This window comes from Diplotaxodon limnothrissa, linkage group LG1, assembly GCF_057381915.1.
Source record: "Diplotaxodon limnothrissa isolate DT_005_m linkage group LG1, D_limnothrissa_male_GT1.1, whole genome shotgun sequence".
Classification (NCBI taxonomy): domain Eukaryota; kingdom Metazoa; phylum Chordata; class Actinopteri; order Cichliformes; family Cichlidae; genus Diplotaxodon; species Diplotaxodon limnothrissa.
In genome coordinates, this window is record NC_140596.1 from 41,171,267 (window position 1) to 41,197,202 (window position 25,936).

The 25,936-nt window shown below is 42.1% G+C and overlaps 3 protein-coding genes across 3 annotated transcripts in view; 1 reads left to right on the plus strand and 2 right to left on the minus strand.

Moving 5' to 3' along the window:
- Positions 1 to 2,287: 2,287 nt before the first annotated feature.
- On the minus strand, positions 2,288 to 3,252 carry LOC146640224 (uncharacterized). The gene is made up of 2 exons (XM_085358687.1): positions 3,213 to 3,252; positions 2,288 to 3,120 (listed from the first exon to the last, which is right to left on the minus strand). The coding sequence occupies exons 1-2, from the start codon at positions 3,250 to 3,252 to the stop codon at positions 2,288 to 2,290; spliced, it is 873 nt and encodes a 290-aa protein (XP_085214813.1).
- Positions 3,253 to 8,051: 4,799 nt separating this feature from the next.
- LOC146640225 (TIMELESS-interacting protein-like) lies at positions 8,052 to 16,017 on the plus strand. Its single transcript, XM_085358698.1, has 8 exons — positions 8,052 to 8,141; positions 9,322 to 9,469; positions 9,928 to 10,018; positions 11,219 to 11,294; positions 11,603 to 11,725; positions 11,812 to 11,875; positions 12,657 to 12,869; positions 15,673 to 16,017. Exons 2-8 carry the CDS (start codon positions 9,334 to 9,336, stop codon positions 15,915 to 15,917), a joined length of 948 nt encoding a protein of 315 aa, XP_085214824.1. The 5' UTR covers positions 8,052 to 8,141; positions 9,322 to 9,333; the 3' UTR covers positions 15,918 to 16,017.
- A 977-nt stretch (positions 16,018 to 16,994) lies between these two features.
- dis3l (DIS3 like exosome 3'-5' exoribonuclease) overlaps positions 16,995 to 25,936 on the minus strand; it is a 29,400-nt gene continuing 20,458 nt past the window's right edge. The window contains exons 11-18 of the mRNA XM_085358710.1: positions 25,114 to 25,206; positions 24,743 to 25,031; positions 22,073 to 22,308; positions 20,735 to 20,889; positions 20,381 to 20,559; positions 20,145 to 20,290; positions 19,310 to 19,481; positions 16,995 to 17,737 (exon numbers count right to left, since the gene is read on the minus strand). Coding sequence (XP_085214836.1) covers positions 17,420 to 17,737; positions 19,310 to 19,481; positions 20,145 to 20,290; positions 20,381 to 20,559; positions 20,735 to 20,889; positions 22,073 to 22,308; positions 24,743 to 25,031; positions 25,114 to 25,206 — 1,588 coding nt within the window. The 3' untranslated portion in view covers positions 16,995 to 17,419. The remainder of the gene's footprint in view (positions 17,738 to 19,309; positions 19,482 to 20,144; positions 20,291 to 20,380; positions 20,560 to 20,734; positions 20,890 to 22,072; positions 22,309 to 24,742; positions 25,032 to 25,113; positions 25,207 to 25,936) is intronic.

A 25,936-nucleotide genomic window follows, 5' to 3' on the forward strand; every position in this document is an offset into this window, starting at 1 on the left:
CCTCTTCCGCCTTTTATAGTCATGTGTGAAACACGGCTGTATAAATGTGTGGCAGCCTGTGGCGCGCGCACTCACAACAATGGCTGAGCGTAACTGGAGTCATGTGCGCACGTATTTTACATCCACAAACAGCCGAGACGTGGTTTGCGATACATGTGGCAAGAAAGTGAGGTGTTGTGGCAACACCACTAACCTCGTCAAACACCTCAGAGTAAATCATATCACAGAATATGACGAGCTTACGTTGAGGCGAACTGAAGAGGAGGAGAAGGACGGGTGCTGCTAGGGTGAGACAGACGTCTCTCACGGAGTCCTTTAGTGCTGCAGGCAGGCAAGGTGTTCACATAGTGCACAACTTCAGGTTTGTATTTCTATATGATGAACTCTGCATTATTACGTGATAAGAACAAGTAATCTGATGTCCTGTAATGATTATGACGCTATAATTTGAGATACAATAAAAGAGTAAAGTTTTTGTACAAAGTATCGGATCAGCATCATCGATACCACCCTGAATTTTACTTGGTATCGGAAAGGAAATCAGTGGTATCGCACATCACTAGTGATCAAACGTCAGGCCAAGCTGGAACTGATTCCTGTCTTCTGTGACTTCTACAACACTGTCCAATAGAGACACATGAATGAAATGCAGCGTCATTAAAAACAGTGACGATCTTTATTTAAAAATGTAATATATTTACATCTGAATAAACTTTTAGGCATTACGCTGACGGACGGATGGATGGACCATGAATGCTTCCTCATCCTTCTTGTCATGCACCATGGAAGTGTCTGAGGGGCTTTTCCACTTGGAATCGGGATACTGTGTCCACACTTCAGAGGTGGAGTTTCCAGCATCTCACCTGGGCCTCATCTGCAAACAATCAGCAGGAGGGCTTCTTAAACCAGCGCTGCCTGCTACTCCTCGCCAGTTTGTTCTGCCATCTCCAGTGGTAACTAGGCTTCCCCTCTGCTCCAGTTCTGGCATGCTGCTTCCCTGTGTTCCCCCTTGTTTTCCCTGTGTTTAGGTCTCCTCTGCCAACATACTCATCCTACCCTCAAACTCCCTTACCCGTCCAGCAACTTCTTCTCCCTCTGTTGCAGAATTCCCGTTGGATTGTTCCCATCAGGAGCCAGGTGTTCAGTCTCTCGATAGCTTTTCCTCTGGTTCCTGCTCTCTGCTGACACTCCTAGCTCGAGCCACGTTCTCCATTCCCTCTCTTTAAACAAAGTCTCATAAATAGTTTAACCCTGTGCATTGAATCTGCATTTGGGTCTAAGCTTTCTATGGAGGCAAGAAATCATCACAGTGACATCTATTCAATTTTTAATTCAATTTTAATAATAATAATAATAATGATGCATTTATAGCACTTTTCGGGACCCCTCAAAGCGCTTTACAATTTTATTTATAGAGCGCCAAATGACAGCAACAGTCACTTCAAGGCGCTTTATATTGTAAGGTATACTTACAAAGAAAGCCCCAACAATCATATGACCCCCCATGAGCAAGCACTTTGGCGACAGTGGGAAGGAAAAACTCCCTTTTAACAGGAAGAAACCTCCGGCAGAACCAGGCTCAGGGAGGGGCGGCCATCTGCTGCGACCGGTTGGGGAGGGGCAAGGAAAACAGGATAAAGACATGCTGTGGAAGAGAACCAGAGGTTAATAACAAGTACCATTCAGTGCAGAGAGGTCTATTAAACATAGTGGGTGAAGAAGAAGCACCCAGTGCATCATGGGAATCCCCCAGCAGCCTAATGCTGGGCATACACTGTGCGATTTTTGGCCCATTTTGAGCCGATTTTTCAGTCGTGCGACCGTTTTGGAGGTCGTCCCGAGTTTGGCCTTGATCGTGTGTCGTGCATCGTCTACATAACGAGGGTAACGGGGTAACGAGAAGCGATTAAAACCTCACGACCAGCTCCCGATTGATGATCGGGAGCTGGTCGTAAGAAATCGTAAGAAAATCAAACCTGTTTGAAATCCTGTGGGTCGTCCTGAGGGTGTCACCACAGCGTCTCACACCGCGCACGCGCAAACGCAGAAATGAGAGCGAAGAGACGGAGTAGAACAGCGGTGCGGCGTGTGACCGGGACACAAGCGATGGAGGCACAAACTTCTCACCCCTGCGAGTCAAGCGTACAGTTTGAGCAGGAGCTGAATAACGCGACTGAAAGAAATCGCACAGTGTTTGCCCAGCTTATTGAAGCATGGAGGATTCAGGGTCACCTGAGTAGGCCATCAGCCTACTAAAAGGATACTGAAGAAACCCGTCGAAATAGTGTTAGTCTTCATCACTGCTGCTGCTGGACTCATTTGAACACCTCTGAAATTTGCATGCCGGCAAGTATTCCTCTTCTTCCTCAAAGTCCTCTCGGGAACGCTTCCTCGAGCCTCCAGCTTCATGGTTGTCAAGCTCTTCGTGCGCATCTTCAAAAAGTCCATCACTGCTGCTCTCAGAGTGGTCGCACACAGTTGAGCTGGTCCCCGAATCAGAGTGTGCAAGCCTGGATTTTTTGCTATTACGACCTTCTTCGTCAACATCTTCGTCTCTGGACCTTTTCGTGGATCCACCAGGCTGCGGTGCTTCTTCTGTTACCTGCTGATTGATGTCCTCATCGGCAATATTACCAACATGAGGACAGCCCTCGCTATCAGTGTCAGAGGCAGAGAAGAAGTCAGAGTCATCATCGCTCCATCTGATTCTTTTGTTTGGTTCCACATCTTCTTCATCCAGCTCTCTAGACCTCCTCCTGGAAACACCTGGCTGAGGGTCCTCTTCTGGGATGTACTGGTGAACATCTACACCGTCTTCAAATGCCTCCTCATTTTCAATGCCACCAACAACCACAGCATTACGATCCTGGTGCTGTTCATTGTTGTCAGCATTGGCATTATTGTCCCTCACATTAATATTTTGAGCGTTGACATTGTCGTCATCGTCATCGCTACCGTAGAAGTCATCATATTGTCCCAGTGCTGAAGCTATTAGCTCATGCAGAAACCAACGAATATCACGGAGAGCGAGATACAGATTGTTCACGAAGCCTCCATTAACTGGTTCATTAGCAGGTTGCTGATCTCCATTTGCAAACCTTTGTGGGTTAACCTGTTGGCCTGCAAGATCATTAAATCTTTTAATTAACATCCATAACTATCTGCTGAAAATCAGTTTTTCATCAATTTCTAGACTGAGCACATGTGCTTACCGTTTTGGTTATTTTGTGGTCCGTCTCCACTTGCACTCATTTTGACTACAAGGAACACAAAACAACAATGATCAGTAAACCTCAACTAAGAATGTTCAGAGAATTTGCTTTTTTTGTGATGACTTTAGGCTGCGTCCGAACGTACACGCCTATGTTTGAAAACGCACGTTTTCCTTTTTCGTTTAAAAGAAATCCAGTCCACATGTGCAGTTTTGAAAAAACATCTCCTTCCACATCTAAACGCTAAAAACAAAGTGAAACGCTGTCAAGAACACGCCAAATCTTACAGCATACATAAATGTCATTTTTTTAAAATGACATTTATTCCAAACCGACGTCAGGATTTGGGTTGGGAGAGCGTCTGTGTTGAATGTAGAAGCCACGTCTGATGCCTCTGTGTTTCTAAATGGAGGCACAGTAACTGTGTGTGTATATGTAAGTGTGTCAAAACTGCAGATACTAAGATGAACAGACACAGTATGTTGTCTACAGCTGCCATTGTAGAAACTGATCTCATGTAAACACTAACGTGGCCACAGCGTCAACAGCGGCGCACACTTTTGACATTACCTGAGTAAATGTCCGTTTTCCTCGTCCACACCTAAACACAAAAACGTCGTTTTTAAAAATCTCACCTTTCAGTGACTCAATCTGCTGTTTAGGTGTGGAAGAAAGGCCCAAATGCAGAGACAAAGCTGCGCTTTCAGAAATGTGGACGCAGCCTCAGGTTCTCAGAAATTCTAATAGTTTGTTTGAGAACAAGACTTAAGTCTTCTCTATTTTCCTAAATGAACAAAATAGTCTCAGAAATAATCGTGTTAAAAAGAGCTTCTGTCACTCTGAGATATGATTAAGAACATTTTCTCATTTATGTACATTTGTTTTCCTGAATAATAGATCCACATCATCCTCTCTATGATGGAAAATATAGTCTAGTCTTGCACAATGTAAAGTACATAAATACTGTCCTGGCAGGCAGGAAAATCAGGCATTTATATATTTAAGTAAATGCTCTTAAGTTTATAAAGTGAAATTTGAGCTTACTTGAGTTCTTGGTGAATTACAGAGCAGTTAATCCTCAGGGAAACGTCGAAATGTCACTAAATAGTGGTCTGCTTTCATACGGTTGCAGTGTCTCTTCAGTTTTGTGTTCATATGCTGATGTTTTCATTCAAAACATGCTTAAATGCTGTGATGTCACTTTAGCAGCAAAGACTGTGGAATGTGCAGAGATTCTTTTTACATTTGCTCCGAGTTTGATATCTTTTAAATGGAGACAAAACAAAACAGACAGAAGTGAATCTAAAAGACTAAAGCAGTCAAAGTGTTATTATTTTCATTTATTCTGATAGTTCCTGTAAAGTTCTACTCTAAGAGATTCATCTCGGCCTTCATGCAGGATTAAAGCTCAATAATGAGGACACACACACAAAATATAAAACATTTCTTTATGGTTGTTAGGCAAAGTTATCAAGCATATATCCACTAATATGCTCTCATTCTTGCTCTGCTCCCTAATTTTTCCCTGGAGGCATCGCTATGGCAACAAAACAACAAGCTGTTTCCAGAGCTTAATATTGAACAGGTCTTTGTTATAAACTTTATTTGTACAAATCTGTGATGTTGATGTGCACAACGTGGGATTTAGACCTCGGAGGGTTAATCAACAAATCACGAAAAATTAGCTTTAAATTTGTGTTCATGACGGTGCAGATTTCTGACATTTTGTGTACTTTAAGCATTTAACAATTTGATTGTTTTCTAATAAAAACGGTGTGAAACTCAAGTTAGACCTGTGTTTGTAAATGAACCGCCCCATGTTGTGTAGCTTTCTGGATTTTATACTTGTTGGGCTACATATTTATTTACTATACAGTAGATAGAATCTAAACTCACATGTTTTGTGTAAGTAAATAGTTTAATCATGTGGGCTACAGACAGTAATCAAGCTATGGACTATATTGATATGAGAAACGTGCACACTTACTGCATTTGAATCATTTTAACCATATGTAACCAGCTGCATGTCATGGTCCCGGGACTTCTACCTGGTTTTTTGTGTGTCTTGTATTGTTGTTGTTTGATGTCAGTTTTAGGGTCCCTCGGTTGTTCTGTTAAGATGTTGCTTATTTGATTTCCCCTCGTGACTTCACCCCCTGTGTGTCCCCTCTGTGTATCTGCCAGTCCCCATGCCTCGTTTCTCCTCCTCGTGTTTTATTCCATGTTTTCCCAGCCCGCTATGTCTGTGACCTCCATATTACTTTGTGCAGCTACGTATCATAAAGGTGCCTGTTATCCTGCTGCGACGTGTCTGTGGACTTGCTTTCCACGGATTTTTCCTCTTTTGATTTGGCCTCACCTGTGGTTCTCAGCATCCTTTCATAGCAGGTGTCCTGCCCTTGGTCCAAGGTGCGCCCCTGCAGTGTTGAAACTGTTTTCTCACGATGTTTGCAACCCTACAACCCGTCCTACTCTGTAGTAGAATCAGTGACATTTGACCGTCCTGTTGCTCCCGTTGAATTTTATATAGCATATTTAAAATGTAAAACTTAAAATTGTCCGTAGCCTGCGGACAAATGTACATCTTTTATTAGATGAACACGTGGTTTGGTTATTTGCCTTGTGGTGAAAACGCACTGAGAGAGGACTTTTTATTAGTGATCTTAACAGTATTTTTTTTTCATATTAATGTAATTTGTTCATCTAATTGAATATAATCTATTTGTGTATGATTGTCAGTCCAAAGAGGGACAGAGGAAAGAGGGGAACGTGAGGAGAAAGTACAAGGTCAGGAAGAACCAGGTAAGCAAACAGACAGGGAGCAGTGACAGGCACAACAGAAACCGTTTAACTGCTTGAGAGAGTTGACTACCAAAAAGTGATAGACAGATGTGCCAGTCAAGGTGAGGCGACATAGGTGAAAATAAAATGTAAAAAAATCTACAGAGCCATAGTAGTATCTGCAGTAAAGATCTTTTCATCCATTGTACCATAGGCAAAGTTGCAAAACAGTGATGTCATGTATCATGACGAGGACCCAGGCACAGAGAGACTTGATGAAGTTAAGAATCTTGTGATTTAATAAAGAAATTTGCAGACTTGCACAGACATGGGGCGAGGACAACAGACGATGAGGACAGCGAGGTACAGGGGTTTAAATGCACCGAGGAGACAGACAGAGGACGACTGGTGACATGTAGGGATGCAGGGACTGACGAGACGGGGAAGACGTCTCATCGTGATGAGTAAAGTTGATCTTGCCTGGTTGGGCAGCTCTCTGGGTGCTCAGCACCCCCAAAGCTCTGATCCTAGAATCGCCCCTGGGTGAAAGCTATCAGGCCATATTTCATTTTTCAGGCGAAATTGTTTGACAGAATTTGACTTGTCCATTTGGTGGCGCTAATGCACCATGTTGCTGTTTGCTGAGCGCTAATAACCACGAGGAAGGAGGCGTTCATTCGTTCCTGTGGAGGGAAAAAAGGCGCATCTCAGCGGCTGAAGCTGAAAGTTGTCGTGTTTCTCTGTCGACTGCTCATAACAGGTATGACAATAACGTTTCCTTTCATTTTAAACAGAGCTGCTGTGTCATGTTCTTGTCACACTTTAGAGCTCCTTCATCTGACAGCAGTTAGCTTACATTATTCATAGCTTACCCAAAGTCTCTCAGTTTGGTTCTGTCTAAACTGTAGCCGCTAACATCATGGTGTCCTGCTGCTGCGGCTCTGACCGTGAAATCCTGCAGAGCCGAGCGGTTTGGGTCCGATCAGCAGCCGGTTTAGTTTGCCACCTTCCTGTGGCTGCGCCTGCGAGCTACTGACGTGTCCGCTTCACGGACGACCCCATTAAGGGCCCAGACGAAGTGATACCTGCCCGATATCCGTGCTCTCTGTTTATTAATAAAAGCCAAACTTCATTAATGGTAAGTGACAGAGATCTGATGAGTTCTTGCTGGTTTGTATCCACAGGAGGATACAAGCAGCTGCTTCTGTTTGCAGTCACCGTGCACCAGTGTTGTGTTTAATTGTGTCAGTGTTCATTTTTAAACACGTTTTTTAAATCAAATGTTTATGTATACATCAAGATTAATGTTCCAAACAAATGACACTGTACAGCAAATACATACATAGACATGTGCAGCAAAAGGAATCCGAGAAGATGTTTAACTTCTAAATGTTTAAATTGTTTGTTTTATATCCAAAGTCTGTCAGTTTGTCATTCCCTGTTATTGCTGCTGACTAATCACTCAAAGTGACACAACATGACCGTGGGTCTGATTTTTCTGGTAAACTTGTTTAGCAGCCCACTGGAGACGGATACCCTGTTCTTTGAACTTTAATACTGGACAGAAAATCGTCTCCTTCCAGAAACAAAGGGTAGCATTAGAACTTGTGTGAACAGCAAAACAATGTAGAAGATTTCCTTTTGTGTCTGTGTTGTGTCTAGGGCTGCCACGATTTGTCGACTAGTCACGATTACGTCGACTATCAAAATCGTCGACGACTGATTTAATAGTCGACGCGTCGTTTGAAGCTTTGTAAGATCCCAAAAGACGCAGGAATAAGTAGCAGGATTTAAGAGTGTAATAACGGACTGAAACAGAAGATGGCAGCACTGCATGTACAAGGATGCCAGCTGCCGTTAAACCCCGAAGAAGAAGAAGAAGCAGCTGTGTCCCAGAATTCATAGCGCGGCCCAGCTCAGTTTCCAACAATGGCGGCAGCTAGTTAGTTTTAATATTACTCTTATTATTCTTTCTGGGTCACAAAATAAACGTTTAACATATTTTCAGCCGAGAATGTAGCTGTGTAAACCTCAAATATCTGCTCAGTTTATCAGGACACCACATATTTTCAAAAGTGCTCTGACGTTTTTGGAGACGTCTGTTCCCCACTAGCTCGATAGCTAGCCGGGGGCTAGGTCACTAGCACGGTGAGAACACCGGACTCCCGGCAAATCGTTTTCAAACCCACCGCCGTCTTTCGCTACTCAGGTTAAATATATATGAGTCACTTAGATAACTTAAAATGTTATTGTTTGGCTTTTTTTTTTTTTTTTTTTTTTTTTTTTTTAGTATTTTATTTGTTCCTGAGTAAATCGGTTTGTCTGAGATTAAAGTTATAGTTTTTACACAGCTGAATAAACGTCAAGCAGACAGCTGATTATCAGAAGTGTGAGATGCTGGAGAATATACTCCGTTGTCCTGTTATATTTTAGATAGCAAGGAGTTTATTAAACTTTACCGAAACAATCTGCAAATTTCATTAAAATTGAATAAACTATCATCTTGTCTTTATTTTTAGTTAGCACCTTAAAAGCTTAAAGCTGTAAGCTAATGATAGTTATATAAGAGCAGATGCTGCATGGTGCAATAAGCTGTAGTTTTACGTCCAGTGGATGATGATCTGATTAGTCGACTAATCGCATAAATAATCGGTGACTAGTCGACTATCAAAATAATCGTTTGTGGCAGCCCTAGTTGTGTCACATCATTTTGGCTCAAGAGTTTACTTTATTGCTATGTTTGTTTTTTGCTATTTTATTACTACATTTGTATTGTGCAGCACTTCGGTCTGCCAGGTGTGTTTTTAAAGTGCTATATAAATGATGATGACGATGATGCTTACGGAACAGCTGAAAGACTTTAAAACAAACCTGTTACTTTAATGATATTTCTGTGGTACTACAGAGTCCAAAAGAAGTATCGCAGTAATAATTCATCCAAATTGTAACTTTTAAATGTCATTATCAGCCCAAAGGTTCACAACCAGTTCATCCCTGATAGAATGTAAATATATACAAATCTATAAATTGTATTATGTATATAACTGTGAAACAAACATAATGGACCATTAATGTATCATAATAGTACATTTCTGAATTTGGGGTATAATTCCAGGTGGGATGAGTGTCTGTACAGCTCCTCCTGTTGATGTAAAAAAAGAAAAAAGTAAATGCCAGTTTTTTAGGTTTTCATGTTGATGTTGTAACACAGTAAAGAATTACTCTTACAGAAATAAATGTCATTTTTTCAACTTGCAGTTAAATTCATGTAACTTAATGCTGATGCTGTTGACGACTGGGGCTCACACGTCTTTTACTTTGTCTCCAGGACCGACTCACCATGGTTGACCCACAGGAAAATAGCCCGCAGGACATTCCTGACTATGACGGCATAGAGGATGAAGCTTTCCCCCCACTCCCACCACCACACTCCCCAGGCCGGGGAGGCCAGGAGGAAGGAGACCCTTTTGCAGATGGTAGATGCTGCTGTGCTCTTACAGGATTACTATGAGGTCTTTAAGATGTGATGATTCAGAACTTTGTATTTTAAATTCATGGTTTAATGAAGAATCATAGAAAAATAAGATTCAGGAAAAAAGGCTAATGTGGGAGAAATACAACCTCTCATAGTCCTTCCACAAAGCTTTTTGGAACAGCTTGATAATAATGAATTTGTTAGTTCAGCCTAGAATTAACAAATGCATGAACTGGTTTTTCAGCATCTCTCTGAGACTGGATGTTTCTAACAATAACAACACACATGTTTTTGTTTGCGTGAGCAAATGAAACCTATCAGATACTGTTCAAACCAGCACATTTCTTCTGTAACCTCCAGTCTATAATTTGTCTGGATTTAAAGATAAGCTTGAAGTTTGCCACGCTGCCAACAGAATGAGTTAGAAACACATCCTGTTGTCATGTGTTTTCAATGCAGGAGATGAAGGTGAGGTATCACAGCTGGCTGATGTCCCTACTGCTAAAAGGAGAGGCGTGAAGAGACCCCAACCCAAGCTGGACTCCCACAGGTAGCAAAGGCATTTATATCACGACAGAGGGTTGAAATGCATTAAAATGCGCATTTAAATAGGAATTTGATGTCATCTTGTGTGAGCTGGGACACAAGGAGGCCAAAATCATTGATTGACGTGTGCAGACTGTCAGTGTTGCAGCCAGGTTGAACACGAGTCTGTGACTGCACTGGTTTTTATCACCGTTTCACTAATAATCGTGCACAGAGGCTCAGAGACACACTGACACACAGAGTTGTTGCAAATGTTTGAAAACGTAAGTTTGTGGAAAGAACTTTGCACAAAAAAAGTGATGTGATATTATCTGAGTGGCGACACCTGTCGTTTCGCAGAGTACTGCAGCGTCTTCTTACGCTTTAGCGGCGGGTACAAATGACTGCATCTGTGTGATGATGGTGCAGCTTCACTCTGCCAGTCATTTAAAGAAGAAAGACTCTAATACCATTGTTGTTTTCATCATTTGGATGGGCAAAATTCCCAGACTGAAAATTGTCAGAGCGTTGGAGACATCCCTGGATGTGTGTGAGAAAGATGTTTCCAGTCTCTGTACACCTATAGTGTGAACCTGGTTAGTATTGCCAACCATAAGTCAGGCTCGTTCCCAGTAGTCTCCCAGTGGGTGTCCCAGTGGCACTCCTCTGTTACTGTTCTGTTCACAATGTTCCTGGACAGAACTAAGTTATACTAAATCAAAGGATGTTAAATAAGCTTTTAAGTAAGAACGTCGATTATACTTAGGATAAAACTTGCAAGCTGTACTAAAGAAAAACATAGATTTTCATTTGATAAAATATTCAAATTAATTGCAACTTTGCTATATATATATATAGATAGATAGATAGATATAGCAATTTTTTATTTTTATTTTTTAGATGGAGAAATTTGACTATTTCTCATTATACTGCCTTATGTACAAACAGGTGGGAAAAGAAAGGTTGTGGGCACCCTGAAAACCAAACACCCTACCCCCCCCCCAACAAGCTACTGCCTTCTGAACATGGTACATCTGAAGGCACTGACATTTCCATTCAGAGGGTCTGTCTGTGTTGGCCCTGTGACAGGCTGGCGACCTGGCTGCTGGGATAGGCTTCAGCCATCCACGATCCTGAATTGGATAAGCCAAATACGCCTGGATGTGCTGCTAACCCTGCTTGTAATCCATTAATGGTTTAACTTAGTCTTAATATTTTTTCCCAGGCTGATATCAGATCGAGGGCTTCCAGCTCTGGGCACTCTCTTTGACAATATCCAGTTCAAAGGCAAAGGACACGAGGTAGGATATGATAACATCTGTCCCACCAATTACCAGATGTGAATGAACATTGGTTTTTGAGCTAAATCTGTTTGGCCTGTCAGCTTTTAATTAGATGTCCTAAATTTGGTTTGAGACTAAAAGGTCAAAAGTTGCCCTTTCTGTCGTGGTCAAAAATGAGTGAGGGGAACCAGAGGTTGGTTTACCAAATTAAGATGTCTTTTGTTCCAATGACTGGAAGTCATTTTTTAGTGGGAAGAAGAAGCGTCCTATCACACACAGCCCTCTTTCATATCACTACTCGCTGTTTTTGATGTTTGCCCCATTAGGCTGCAGACCTGCGGCTGCTGATGCAGAAGATGGAGAACTGGGCCCACAGGTTGTACCCCAAATTGCAATTTGAAGATTTTATTGACAAAGTGGAAAGGCTCGGCAGCAAAAAGGAAGTGCAGGTGAGAGGAAGCAGTAGAATATTTCCTGCAAGCGTGTGGGATTCCTAATGTTCAGAATTTGTAATTTTTTACTCATTCTTCTATAGACATGTCTTAAACGAATACGACTGGACATGCCCCTGACACATGAAGATTTTACAAGTACAGATGGTAAGAAGAAAAATCATTACTGATGGGGATACGGTGGACTAGGGCTGTGCGATATGACCAAAGTCTCATCTCCCGATATAAGAATTCTATCGTCCGATAACGATATAAATCACAGAAATGTAACATTTTCTGTCAATTCTGTGAATCTCGACCTGCGTGAAGTGTTTCCAGCTGCGCGTCATGTAGCTGGAGTTGAGTGTTTTAACTGATGCATGAAACAATACATTTTTAGATATAAGTTGTAACGGCCGCCGTTTTCTTTGTGAGTATTTATTACACGGCGTGCTGCGGGGGAAAGCCTGCTCTAACGTTTGAGTCTAAGGTTTATTTTTTAGCACCTGGCGGCTCTGTTTTACTTCTCATCCGTAAACAATCTGCTCTTTCACGTGATTCCGTTTATTTTGAAAAGCCTCAACAGGATCTTGAGCTTTATTCTGAAAGGTTTATGTGGAACATAAACAAGCGGACACGCGATGGTTTTACCGTCGTTGTTGCTAACGACAACGCATAAAAACAGGTGCTTGTCCGTCCGTAGTGTGGTTATATATAAGAGAAAGAGAACTTTACTACAGTGACATCAGAACCATGAAGAAATATTGCCGTAAACAGTTTATTTTGCGACACCACGAAACAAACGATAGCGTAAAATGAAATAGACGTTTTTGTATATATCGTTGTATCGAACAGCCCTACGGTGGATTCACACCTGCAGGTGCACATAGGAAATACTTGCCATATTCCACAGGACTTAATTATCAGCACTGCTTGAAATTGTGTTCAGGTGCTGGTGACGAAGAGGTACAACGTGAACTGGAAACATTTGGGGATCCTGATCTGTTCAGCAGAGAGAGTTTTATTAATGCTCCCCAAGGGCAGATTGCCGAAGCCCTCGCTCCCCCACCTACTCCCTCTCTGACCGAAGAGCAGCAGAAACGCATTGAGCTGAACAGACAGCGGGCCCTGGAAAAGAGGCTCGCACGCCAGCAGCAAATTGGTAAGAATGGCAAAAATGTATCATACAGCTGGGACACAATATAACAGAAATAATTAATGATTCTGCTACAAAACATCCAGCGAAGGTTCATAAGGATCATCTAGCTTCATTGGTGTATTAACTTTATATGAAAATACAAAAAGCAAAACATTGAATGTACAGTATATTGCCAAAAGTGTTTGCTCATCTGCCCCCACACTCATATGAACTCGAGTGACATCCCATTCACGACGTCCGCCTGTGCAGCTATATCAGCTTCAACTCTTCTGGGAGTGTTTATGGGAGTTTATGACCATTTGTAAGGTCAGACACTGATGTTGAAGGCCTGGCTCCAAGTCTCTGCTCTCATTCATCCCAGTGGTGTTCTGGTCAGGACTCCCATGCCAGAGTTCATGTCTTTGTGGACCTTGCTTTGTGCACTGGTGCCCAGTCATGCTGGAACAGGAAGAAGCCATCCCCAAACTGTTCCCTTAAAGTCGGGAGCCAAAATGTCTTTGTATGCTGAAGCATTAAGAGTTCCTTTCACTGGAACGAAGAGACTGAGCCCAACTTCTGAAAAACAACCCCGCACCGAAATCCCCCTGCCACCAAACCTGGAGCTCTGTTGTCCTGGCAACTGCTAAGTTGACTTGTTTATCGGTTTTCCAGATTGAGAACTGTGATCCGTCGCTCCATAGACTGCATCTCTCCTGTTCTAGAGTCCAGTGGCGGCGTGCTTTACACCGCTGTGTCCCATTGCTTTGCGTTGCACTCTGTGATGTAAGGCTTGGACTACAGCTGCTCGGCCATGGAAATGGATTCCACGAAGCTCTCTGTGCACTGTTCTTTAGCTAATCTGGAGACCACGTGAAGTTTGGAGCGATGGACTCCACAGAAAATTAGCAACCTCTGTGCGCCTCAGTATCCACTGACCCCCACTCTGGGATTTTACGTGATCCACCACTTGATGGCTGAGTTGCTGTCGTTCCCAAACACTTCCACTTAGTAGCACCAGTCTGCATGCCTAGGTGCTTGATTCTATACAGCTGTGGAAGTTACTGGATCACCTGAATTCAATGATTTGGATGATGGGTGGTGAGTGAATACTCCTTACAATATAGTGAAGTGGATCTAGTGTATATATCCACCAGAAACCCTGAAGGTCGAGTGACGAGTTCCCGTATTGCACAGTTCGTCCAAACCACCAGAGATTCCTCACATTAGTGTGGAGTTTGGTAATAAGAGGCAAAGCATGTAGAAAACATTGATTTCTTTACTGCCTGTCTGATGTCAGCTTCAATTAGGCGTAGTATTTTTGTTTTTGCCTTACACTTGTGATCCAAACTGTTTTTACTTCCTCTTTAGTTAAAGCGGAGCCAGCTGTCTGCGATCTATTGTCTACAAATCTTTAACAGTGACATTAAATCGTTCTTCAGGGTCCTCATTTACCGCAGAAATGATGTAATGTGATTTAAATGAGACCCATAGAAAAGAAAATGACCTGTTGATCGGTCTCTATTATGAGCCTTCACCCATAAAAATGTGTTTACAGTTTATAACACTAGATGGTGATATGAGACCGTTTCCATTGTATTACCCGAGCATGATTTACTCATCGACTTTAAACTTTCACATTTTAGTTATTAGTCCTCCTTAAGAGGAGCCAATCCACCCCCCCCCCCCCCCCCCTTTTTTTTTTCTGTCCAGTATAGAAACTAAACAGCTGACATCGTTCGGGTAGTGTAGCTTCCAGAGATCTGAAGTTAACGTGAACTCTGGAGGGCAGTCAAAAGCTTAATTTTTTATAATGCAACATACTATTATTTACATACATATTATTTTAATAAGCAGTTTCAGGGTTCGTGCTGTTTTAATGAGTGTTCGATGGAAAACGACACTGAAGGAATTTGTACTCTTGAGTCACATGACAGTAAATAATTTCGAGTATGTGTACATAACACAGGCTAATGTTTAAAACTATGATTATTATTTTGCTAGCTATCAAACTTGCTGGAGAAATGATTGAAATGCACTGAGTGTGATAGAGTACGGCAGTGCTAGCACAGCAGTTAGTTATGGCATGGTGATTTATGCAGTGTGCTTTAAACTTGGCTAACATTACTTAGCAGTAGCAGTAATATTAGTGACTTCACTCAAGTGAAAGCTTTAATCGTTAGTCCGACACTTAACTAGTGTTTCATTTTTGGTGGTGTGGGTGCTTAACTAGTTAAAGTAAACATCTGTCTCCTGTTGTTGTGTCCCGTAGGAAAGAAGCATCAATATCTGATGAGCAGACTTGTTCATTTGTGCAGATTTCTTCTTTTGTGCAGATTTCTTCTTTTGTGTGGTTGTTTTTTCCAAGTGGAGATGAGCATCTCTAACAAGTTGATTTGTTCACATTTGCACATCTGCATTTTTGAGAGAAATGAGTTTTTTGAGTTTGTGCACTATATGCATATAAGACAACCATTTCCTTTTTCAGTATTTTTGTGTGGTGCATTTTTCTCTGTTTTAACAAAAGAGGAACAAAGAACATTTAAGTCAACCTAAGACGATTTGTTTTAATTTTTACATGGTCTTACTGAGGTGATGCAAAGTGGAACATGCAATCTGTTTTTTTGGTAATGTGCTGGAAAAGCTTGATAATGGACCTTGAAAGTGCTTAAAGTGCTTAAATTTGACCCTGAAAAATGAGTTTGAACCCTGCAGTTTACAGTTTCATTTTTCATTATCTCAGCTTTGCCTGTCTTTTATAAATCGTAGTAGACTGAGTGTGTCTGTGTTGACTGAAACCATCACTGTTTCTAATTCTCAACCCTTTCAGGCCCTTCAGCCTCTCAGACTGCTGACATGTTAGGAGACAAACCTCCAGCTGCATCCTCACCAAATGTCATCAAAGGTTCTACTGATGGAGATGAAACTGTAGAAGATCCTGACCTCGAGCCTTCCAACAACACCTCCACGCAACAAACCAGCCCGCTTCCCCCCAAAGACTCTGAGCCCGCTGAGGCTGAGACCGGCCTCAGCCCTGAGCAACAGCTCAGCAACGACTGTGTAGAGGGGGATTAAAGTTCACGTGCAGCAGTTTCTGCTGAAAAGCTTTGGCAGTGAGCAGATTTAAAGGTTTCCCAATGTTCGTGCCTGCTCATTCGAGTAATGTTGTGCATTTCTGGTGGTTTATATCTTGAGCACATGTTCCTACTGTGACGTCAGCTTTGGGTTAGCAAAGACATTTATAATCAATGGAAATAAATGTTTTTCTTATTTTTAAAAGTCCAAATCCTAAACGTATTTACCATGTGTTGGTATCTGTTACAGAAAAATATTTGAACTGATCCACAGTTCCTGCTCTGATGCATCTTCTTTCTCCAGTTTCACTATTGGCAGAATTTTGGTTGCAAACATGTTTCTATAAAAGGCCTCTGTGTGTGTGTAGTATGTGAGCTGTCAACTGACCATCACCCTCTTCCAAGCATTAAGTGCTCGTTCAATTATGAACAGTTCTTTCTTAAGCTACTGCAGGGACATGAAACGCAACACGATGAAGTGGCTCCATCTGCGCTAATGAAAACACCATTTTTAATTACAGGCCACTGCACACATATTGAAATAGTTATGTACAGTTCATATTTCTGTTGGTAGTTCTAGAAAACAATCTTAAAATCCACAAACCAAAAAACGGTTCTGATTATTTACCAGTTCAAACAATAAAAATGTCCTTGGTGTTGGTGTCTTCTATACAGGCTCTTGATATACAAACTATAAGATAAATACATCCTAGTTTTATACATCACTTCCAATACAACCAACCTCAGGTGTGTTCATTACTCTACGGGTTTATTTTAAAGTCTGCTAATGAGTGACATGAAGTTTTATCAGTCCGGTGACCTGTCCAGGGCGTATCCTGCCTCTCACCCTATGACAGCTGGGACAGATTCCAGGACGTGCAGAAGAAAATGGACGAGTGGACGTTTTATCATCTCCAGAACAATACTCGTGCTGGGTTTTGTGTGAAGTGGTCACAGGTAGTACAATATGTGTGAACTCACCAAAAATGGTTCTATAACACAAGACATTTAATTTACACAAGACATTGATCCCACCAGTGAGATATCGAGATCACTGGTGCTGAGAGAAAAGCCTTTTGTTACCAGACTTCTTTAACCTGCTGCAGTTGACTAGTTTCCTGCAGGATTGAACCACATTTGCAGTGAGTACTAGGTCTTGTCAAAGTAACTGCTGACACTTCACTGGCATTAACACGTTCCCTATCCTCCTTACAACTAAGTTTAACTTGATGTGATTTTAAAAACTAACTTTTACAAAACGTATCCACTGATTCGGTTTGACTCTGGTTTCTAAAAAGATGGCGGGACATGTTTTTACTTAATATTGTGTTTGCTTTCCTGTGACTTCACACACTCGTGTGGTTTGTCCACACACAATCTGGAGCTACAAGAATGACCTGGATGACTCAGCACGAGTGATCTTCAATGATCACCGTTCTGTTAGCGCACAGCGTGCAGTTCTCACAAGTGTCTGCTTGGAGGTAAAGCTGGGCTACAGCGTTTCTATGCTGTTGTTGCCGGGAGGCGTGAAGCCCTTTCCAGATCCATCAGAGCCAACTCTCTGATTTCTTCCAGAATAGAGTACAGACTGGGAGTTTTGCTCTGACGAAACTCTCTTTCCTCTTTGGAGAGTTTGGGGCGCCGGGCTGTCTTCTCCTGAGCCAGCGCCTCTTCATTCTGACGCACCACCTCTTTGACCAGCTGACTGCGGCCCTGAGGGCTGGGCTGCTGGGACTTGGCACTGTGGTGAGGCTTGTTGCTGATGACCTCGAGGTTTAGACGGTCAGCGTGGCAAGTTGAAGAGTGGACAGAAATACGAACCTGAAGAGAGCAGAGAACGTAAGTCACAGTATTCCTCAGTTCGATCACTACACAGTAATGGCACCTACTGAAAATAGTCTAATGGAATGCTATGCAAAGACAGGCCCACTTAAGGTTTGTGACGTAATATATAACAGCAGTCCTCTCAGCACTGTGCGCAGCGTCACAGCTAAGTAGACAGTGGTGTAGAGTGGAGAAGTTTCCGACTGTGCCACAATTTTGTTCATAAATAGGATAAATTGGATACGTATGTTACACACACGTATCCAATGTAACAAACGTTCATCCATCCGTACACGAACTTTCTTTACTGTGCTTTCTAACATTCACACGACGTGGAGACTGGAGCAGAGGGGGAGAAAAACATTCATTAACACTGTGACCTCGGTCAAGTGTCACAGTGAGGTTGTTGTTTTGTTGATTTGTTTGTTGAATATCATCATCATCTCTTTGTTTGATATGATCATAGCTTGACAGCAGTCAATGCTGTGGTGGACAACTTGTGTTTGGGCTAATGTTTCTTTCTATCTTGTTTTGGCCACATGTGTCATCCATCATCATCCATCAGTAAGCTATGTTGTTAGCATTGCCTTTGCCCTTTGGCATTTATGACCCCAGGATAAGTCCATGAAAGAAAGAAAAGATGTTGATAACAGTGGAAGCAGCAGTACTCTGTCACTTTTTCATGTCTTAAAGCCAAAGATGTGAGAATAACACACCGTTACTTCAGTTTCTTTTTGTTAGCTAACCTTAGGGTAATGTTTCCTGCTCTTTTTGCTTAAATCACATGCACTTATTCCTCACAATCATCGTGTGTAACATGCCTGAACTTAATATAACTTGACGCCAGTGATGGGCAGCAACGCATAATTAGATTACTTTTTTCAAGTAACGAGTAAAGTAAGGGATTACTGTTGCAAAAAAGGTAATTAGATTACTGTTACTGTCCCGTAAACACGCTGCTCTACTGTGTTACTAAACCGTGAGTTTGTTTGCAAGAGTGTCTCATGACAATGACATAAGTGCATGCGACGTTTGTGGTAACAAACGTGTGCAGAGCAACAATGGATCATTTATCGAGTGCGAGAGAGAGAGTGCGACCGTGCAGCGTTTAAAGGCGTTTATGTGAAAACAATCGACAATTACCGCCCACTGTCATTTTTTATCTCCCTTTACAAAAAGGTTTGTGTAGAAACGCCACAAACTGGAAGCATTACATTTCTTGTCTTGGAGGAGAGCCCCCCCCCCACACTTATGTTTTTGTTTTCATATAATATTTAAAAACAATAAACTGAATAACTTTAAATGATTTATTTTCAGGAATCATTTTCGTCTCATTCATCTTACTGACGTTTTGTTACCTTGAGATTAGCTAACAAAGCAGCAACCACACAACACTTTATCACAACAAGATCATAAAACGTCTCTTAATGTTGGACCACAAAAGATCCAGTAGTCGTATGAACCTGTGATTCATATACACTCATGCATATATATTTGGAATCGTCGCCTTTAGGCGCTGCATTGCTGGAAACCTTCTAAAATGATTGATTAGCGTTTTCTGTGACTTACGGTGATGTGGTCAAACAGTTTGAAGGTGGAGGTGCCACAGCTGGAGGTGGTGGTAATGCGGTCCGGGTATTTTCGCACAGTGCCACCCTGCCAATCACAGCTGCCATCCTGTCCCGCTACCACCACCAGGCCCTCTTTGTTCTTCAGATACACAGGCCCCCTCACACCATACCTGTGAACAACATGGCTGTGGTCAGAGGCAGCCTTACTTACTCAGTGATATTACTCAACCTGCTTTGCGCCCTGTGATTTTAATCATTACATGGATTCTACAGCCTTCTCAAAATGACCACAGGTTACATTTTAATAAACTGTTAATATTGCATATCCCTGTAACACCACAAGCATGGAGAACACTGATGTTATTAAATTACACTTTCCTTGCAATAAACAAGCAGCAACCTCCAGAGGTTAGCTAAGCTAACGTAGAAGTGCCACAAACACAAGGCTGGCTCCAAAGCACCGTCCCTCCCCACAGACTCAACTTCAGCAATGCAATTAACTTATTTAAAGCCTGCTAGAGAAAAGATTCGGGGTTTTAGCCGATTTTCCCTGCTCACAATAAATGTTTAAGGAATTAGTTTAGTAAATTTATACAATTTAAAACTCATTTTGAGGTTTTTTAAGAGAAAATAAAACTAGCGTGTATACTGTTAAATATACATTGATTAGCGTGCAATTACATCTTCCAACAAATTCATTCATTGTCATAAACTTTGAATTCGTCTATTAAAAATACACGAGTGGTTGGCCGTCTGTGAGCTGCTGTACAGCTCCATTAAACAAAGGAAAAGAAGAAGACTGCAGAACAAAACACAGGACTGAAGGTTCTTACTCTGGGATAAACACCAAGACACCGTTGTCTCGAATGGAGTAGACAACAGCGTCAGCCACACAGCACGGGTCTGTCTGAGGGTCTCGTTCTCTGAAAAACAGACACTGAAACAGTGCTGTGGATCGCATTTGGGCTGCCTGTGCTGCCTGCAAATGAAACACAGACGTCAGCACAGCTTCTGTTAATAGAGTAAGAGGTGAATCATTGAAAAACACAAACAATAAAACACCCCTGACCCTGTTCTTGCTGTTGACATGGTGAGCCATTTCCTCCACTTCTTTGTTACTGGCTGGTGCTTTACCAGATACAACGCCCCTCTGCATGTGCAGGGCCGCGGTAAGAAGGCGGTGCACGACAATGTCTGCGTACCGACGGATGGGTGAGGTAAAGTGTGTGTAGCGATCCAGAGCCAGACCTACGACAACGAAGCAAATATCAGCACGTTAGCCTTCTTTCTAGTTCTCAGTCGAATAATTCTTCACAAACAACAGACGTTGGACAAGTGTGTGCAGACGTGTGATGGATGGACTGACCCACAGTCACACTGAAACTCTAGTGCAGCCAATAAAAGCTGTGCAGCGGTATCGTACCATAATGGTAGTATTGGTCTTGAGGATGAGCACCAGTGGAGAAGTACAGAGCCTGTGACATAGCAGTGGTGGCCATCATTCTGAACAACCTGTTCACCAAGGGGTCCTGTGGGTCCACAGCTCGGTCCAGTGAGGCAGCTAAAGCCTTGTTGGACCTGAAGGAACAGAGCCAGAAACCAGGGATGAGTGAGGCCTCTCATCTCAGCAGTCAGTGACACAAAGCTACTTGCATCACCATGTCTCTTGTCCTGGGACCGGTTCTGCTGTTGGTTTAACCCCCCCCCCCCCCAATCCTCCAACCGCACATTCATATTTTGTTTTCAAACTCCATTGCAGTTCATTCCACGCCTCAGATCCTCAGACCTTTTGTAAACAGTTAAACAAATAAAAGTTAACTGTAATAGATTACAGGTTGTAATTAAATAAATCACTGCCTCTTTTAAAAAACAGAAAAACAAACCATCTTTAATTATTTGAGTTGTTTGTTTTGTTCCCGTGTGAGAATATTCAACACTGCTCTCTGTGCAAAACGGGTTTAAAAGCATAAACAGCTGTGGGATCCTGTTTGTCCGGGATTTGAACCGGGGAACAAACTGCGGCAGGATCAGCGTTGTGCCGAGGTCGGCGTCGCCGACAGCATGTGTGCCCCCTGCGTGGCGAGCGTTCGCTGGGCACGGAGTGTGGATCCAGGTTACGCCGCCTCCATTACAAACAGTCAGACGTGGAAGTAGTGATGTTTTAGTTTTGTAAAAAAGTGAAACCTGAGTGTCGTTACATTACCATTCAGTTTAAGGGTTACAACAGAAAATGAAATATTTATTGTCCTCTCGTGGTATCAGACGGGATTATTTTAACAAACGAAGGACATTTTGCCTGATAATTATATTTATCCTGTAACTTTACTGTGTAAAGAGCTAAAACCTCCAAAGTTTCAGGAGTAGTTAGTCGTTATAAGAAGTGTTTGTGAACTGAAAATCAAGAATGTGGGATCCTGTTTGTCCGTGATTTGGACAGCCCAGCGTGTGCTCCCGACGCAGGGGAAACTAATTCTGTCGGGGAGACCGACCTTGCCACGACAGCTGTTGTGAAGCTGAAGCCAAAGGCAAGATATGCTTCATCATATGTTCTAGTCTTTGGTTTGGAAGCATATTTGGCTTCAACCTCAACCTGAGCTGAAGGAACATGTCTTCTTCTTGTCTGACTGCTCATGTGACACCTGAGTGTGTCCCCGTGTTATCAAACATTTCAGGTTCACACACTTGTGTGTCTGAACATGATGTGCGTTGGACTACAATATGCATTTCCTCAGTTTCTATACTGAACAGTCAAAAACATTACCTGGTGTCAATGGTGAAACCTTTGGCCTTTGCAGTGTCCACCAGCTGGTTGAATAGCTCCTGTTGTGGTGGTGGGTGACACCTTAGAAGGGCCTGGTTGGGGAAAGCTTCCTGGATCTTGCGGGCCACCCAGTGGTTGGCGTAAATCATGCACTCTGCCACGGTCTCATGGACCTCCAGGGGCTGACGAGGGACCAGGGCCGTAATGTTCCTCTCCTCATCCAGCTGGGCACCCACCTGAAAAGGGAAAATGCTTCTAACGTGACTTCAATGAAAAAGAATATGAAAATGCATCAGTGGGCCACATTTTACTACAGTTTACTTTAACTCAGTTGAACATGCACCATTCCACCGGAACAAATGCTGCACGGAGAACCAAATGTGAATGAATCTCAACCTGAAAACAGTCTACTGTCTTTCCTACGTTCAGCTCTCTATCATACCAGTAAGAACACATATCCCTAACAGGCACACAGCTCTGCTCATGGGCACAGAAACTCCACCGATCTGCTGTTCATGCTTTTTGTTTATAGTGGACAGCCAATCAGAGTTTAAGTTAGCTCAAAGGAAATGTGCCTTAAAGAGAGAACAAAACTTTTCTCAGACTAAGGATGAACTGAGGGGACCCAAAGCACTTCAGCAGGAACCAAAAGAAGCCAGAAAGTTTGGATTTGAACACAGTTTTGGCCGTTTTATATAATAGATCAAGATGAAACATCTGTTGTCCTTATCCTTCAGGACAACAGATGTTTCACCAGCGGTCAATAATCCAGCTTTGTCAAGACAAGAACTTGATTTTTGGGTGGCAGCTCAATCATTAAACACACTTTTAGAAATATATTGGTTTTTCCACTATCCCAGAAGCAACCCGAGAGAATCATTTTTACTTCATATCAATATTCTGTGTGCGTACAGCCATAACAGGAATGCAATAACTGAATAATAAATAAATCCAAGACATCCTATTAGAGAGCATCTTATAGAACAACAGGAATTGTCCATATGAGGTTTTAACAGATGGCCGACCAGCCGCTGTAGATAAATGGCTGTGATCTAATGTGAAAACTGTCAGTGGTTTCACAGTGGAGTGCTTGGTTTCTTTATTCCAATATTCTCACTGAAATGACTTTCTGATAAAATGTTTTCTGCTGAGGAACGTGTTCTGCTTAGACGCCTGATTTTAAAAATAACGTCTCTATTAGACCGTACTATAATTTATTATCGATGAAAAGAAATATATGGTATCCATCTGTAATTCTGTAAATAACACAGCAAAAAACCAAACTAAACATAAAGACCTGGAAGACTCCTGCGTCTAAATTCATTCAGTTATTGTACTGAGTCCTGAACATGTTAGAAATATGGTATCTAAGCAGATTCTTACTCTGGATGGCATTACCTTGGCCTCCAGTAACGCTGTGAGGAACCTTGGAGTCATGTTTGACCAGGACATGTCCTTCAACGCACATATTAAACAAATATGTAAGACTGCTTTCTTCCATTTGTGCAACATCTCTAAAATTAGAAATATCCTGTCTCAGAGTGACGCTGAAAAACTAGTTCATGCATTTATTACTTCCAGGCTGGACGACTGTAATTCATTATTATCAGGATGTCCAAAAAACTCCCTGAAAAGCCTTCAGCTGATCCAAAATGCTGCAGCAAGAGTCCTGACAGGGACTAGAAAGAGAGAGCAGATTTCTCCTGTTTTGGCTTCCTGTTAAATCCAGAATTCAAAATCCTGCTCCTCACATACAAGGTCTTAAATAATCAGGCCCCATCTTATCTTAATGACCTTGTAGTACCATATCACCCTATTAGAGCACTTCGCTCTCGCTCTGCAGGCCTACTTGTTGTTCCTAGAGTATTTAAAAGTAGAATGGGAGGGAGAGCCTTCAGTTTTCAGGCCCCTCTTCTGTGGAACCAGCTTCCAGTTTGGATTCAGGAGACAGACACTATCTCTACTTTCAAGATTAGGCCTCAAACTTTCCTTTTTGCTAAAGCATATAGTTAGGGCTGGACCAGGTGACCCTGAATCCTCCCTTAGTTATGCTGCAATAGACCGTGGCAGCTGGGGGATTCTCATGATGACGCCGAACATCATCATCACCTCTTTGTCATCATTATCACTGACTACATGTTTATAGACCAATCTCCATTTAATCATTAGTTATCATTAATCCCTGGCCCTTTTCCACAGGTGTCTTTTGACCTGATTTCCTCCCCTCGGCTGCATGAAGTGTCTCGGGGTGACTGATACTGAATTTTCTAACCATGATGTCATCTGACAAAATGACCAAACACAGAGGTTAAGTCAAACTTTCACTTAGACAGAAGCTTAGAAGGGAGAATCTTCTGCAGCTGAAATGTGCGAGAAAGATAGTGGTTCCAGTTTTTAATGTGCAGAATGGATTTCTCTCCACTGAAGCTATGTGCACGTTTTACTTTGTTTGATTCACTTCAGATTCATTGAATCATTTTGTGTCGTATGTTAGACGTCAGTAATGACGATGTGTTAGGGTTAGACACTCAGCTATAACATGCTTACGCTTTCAATTAAGAACATGAACCTTAAATGTTTGCAGTCTTTATTTATATAGTCTTACTGTTAAGTACACACATTACCAAAACACACAAAATACTCTATGAAGATACAAGAAACCAATCATACCTCCACTCCTTCCAGCTCCAGCGCTCCTCCTCTGTCCCTCTTTGCCCGAAGATGTCTGGCTACATGTGTGAGCATCTCAAGTGCCTCAGCGAGTTGAGCTAGCTTAGAACCCTTTTCCTGAGGACCCAGGTTGGCCAGTTCCGCTACCTCAACCTGTTCTCCGTTGAGGAGCGCCTGAGCCAGCTCGTAGTGGAGCTGATAGGAGGAGCGGATGAGTGTACGACCATACCAGACCTCTTGGACTTCAAGGGATTCTGCGTCAAGCTCCCAAAGCACGCTCATTGCATACCTGAATTTGAAAGTGTCAGTTACACAACTAGCATGCATTTTAAGCATATGAAAATGAAACGTGTGATGGGAAGTCTACTAACCTGTCAGCACCTCCCAGCAGTGAGCAAAGGTCTGCGCTGAGAATAGCAGGCAGCATGTCGTACCTGCGGTCTGCCAGGTAGTAGGTTGTAGCCCTTAAGAAGTGACATAATAAATATAAAAAGGCAATGAGATCAAAGCAGCAGCTTTATCATCTTCTTTCTAATCAAAAGTGAGACATAATTTGAAAATAAGTACTAAATATTCAGAGTTTGTTCCACCTTTGTCATTTTCATCCTTCTGTTTATTAATAAGTCAGGAAGGATGAAATAAATAAGCAAAATGTTTTTCTTATGATTTAATAAATATTTCCCATTTTCTGAAATAGAATTTAAGGCTTCAAACCACAATCATGAGATTTTAATTTACTTCTTTAAAGTGTGGAGGCGAGCTGGACAGGTGGGTGATCTGCACGCTGCTTTGTGGACAGCTATGAAATGTAAAATGGAATTTTAGAGTAAGTCAGAGAGAAAGCAGAGGACCAAAACTACATTAAAAATCACAACATAAAAAATATATAGTAAGATTTCAGTATTATTTTATAAGTGCACGTTGTTAACAGTCTACACGGAGTTTCTCTCCTCACTCGGCTCTCAATCATCTTCTGTACATGCTGCTGCTGCTGCTGCTGCTGCCTTTAAAAAACGACATGCACTTCATGGACCTTCTTACTAATTTATCTGCAGACTACACTTTATCAGATACATTTTATTAGCACTGGGTTAGACACTTCTGCCTTCTGAACACTCCTTTCTTCACTTCCAAGACTCAACAAGGTGCTGAAAGAATTCCGTAGAGATTTTGGATTATAGTGAGATTACACCG

What these genes read in the sequence shown, in the direction of transcription:
- LOC146640224 (XM_085358687.1), bottom strand. Translation starts at nt 3,252, where the DNA reads ATGAGTGCAAGTGGAGACGGACCACAAAATAACCAAAACG. An exon ending in ACCACAAAATAACCAAAACG is followed by an intron (nt 3,121 to 3,212) that starts GTAAGCACATGT and finishes ATGATCTTGCAG; the next exon opens with GCCAACAGGTTAACCCACAA.
- LOC146640225 (XM_085358698.1), top strand. Translation starts at nt 9,334, where the DNA reads ATGGTTGACCCACAGGAAAATAGCCCGCAGGACATTCCTGACTATGAC. An exon ending in AGGAGACCCTTTTGCAGATG is followed by an intron (nt 9,470 to 9,927) that starts GTAGATGCTGCT and finishes TTTTCAATGCAG; the next exon opens with GAGATGAAGGTGAGGTATCA. An exon ending in TCAAAGGCAAAGGACACGAG is followed by an intron (nt 11,295 to 11,602) that starts GTAGGATATGAT and finishes TTGCCCCATTAG; the next exon opens with GCTGCAGACCTGCGGCTGCT.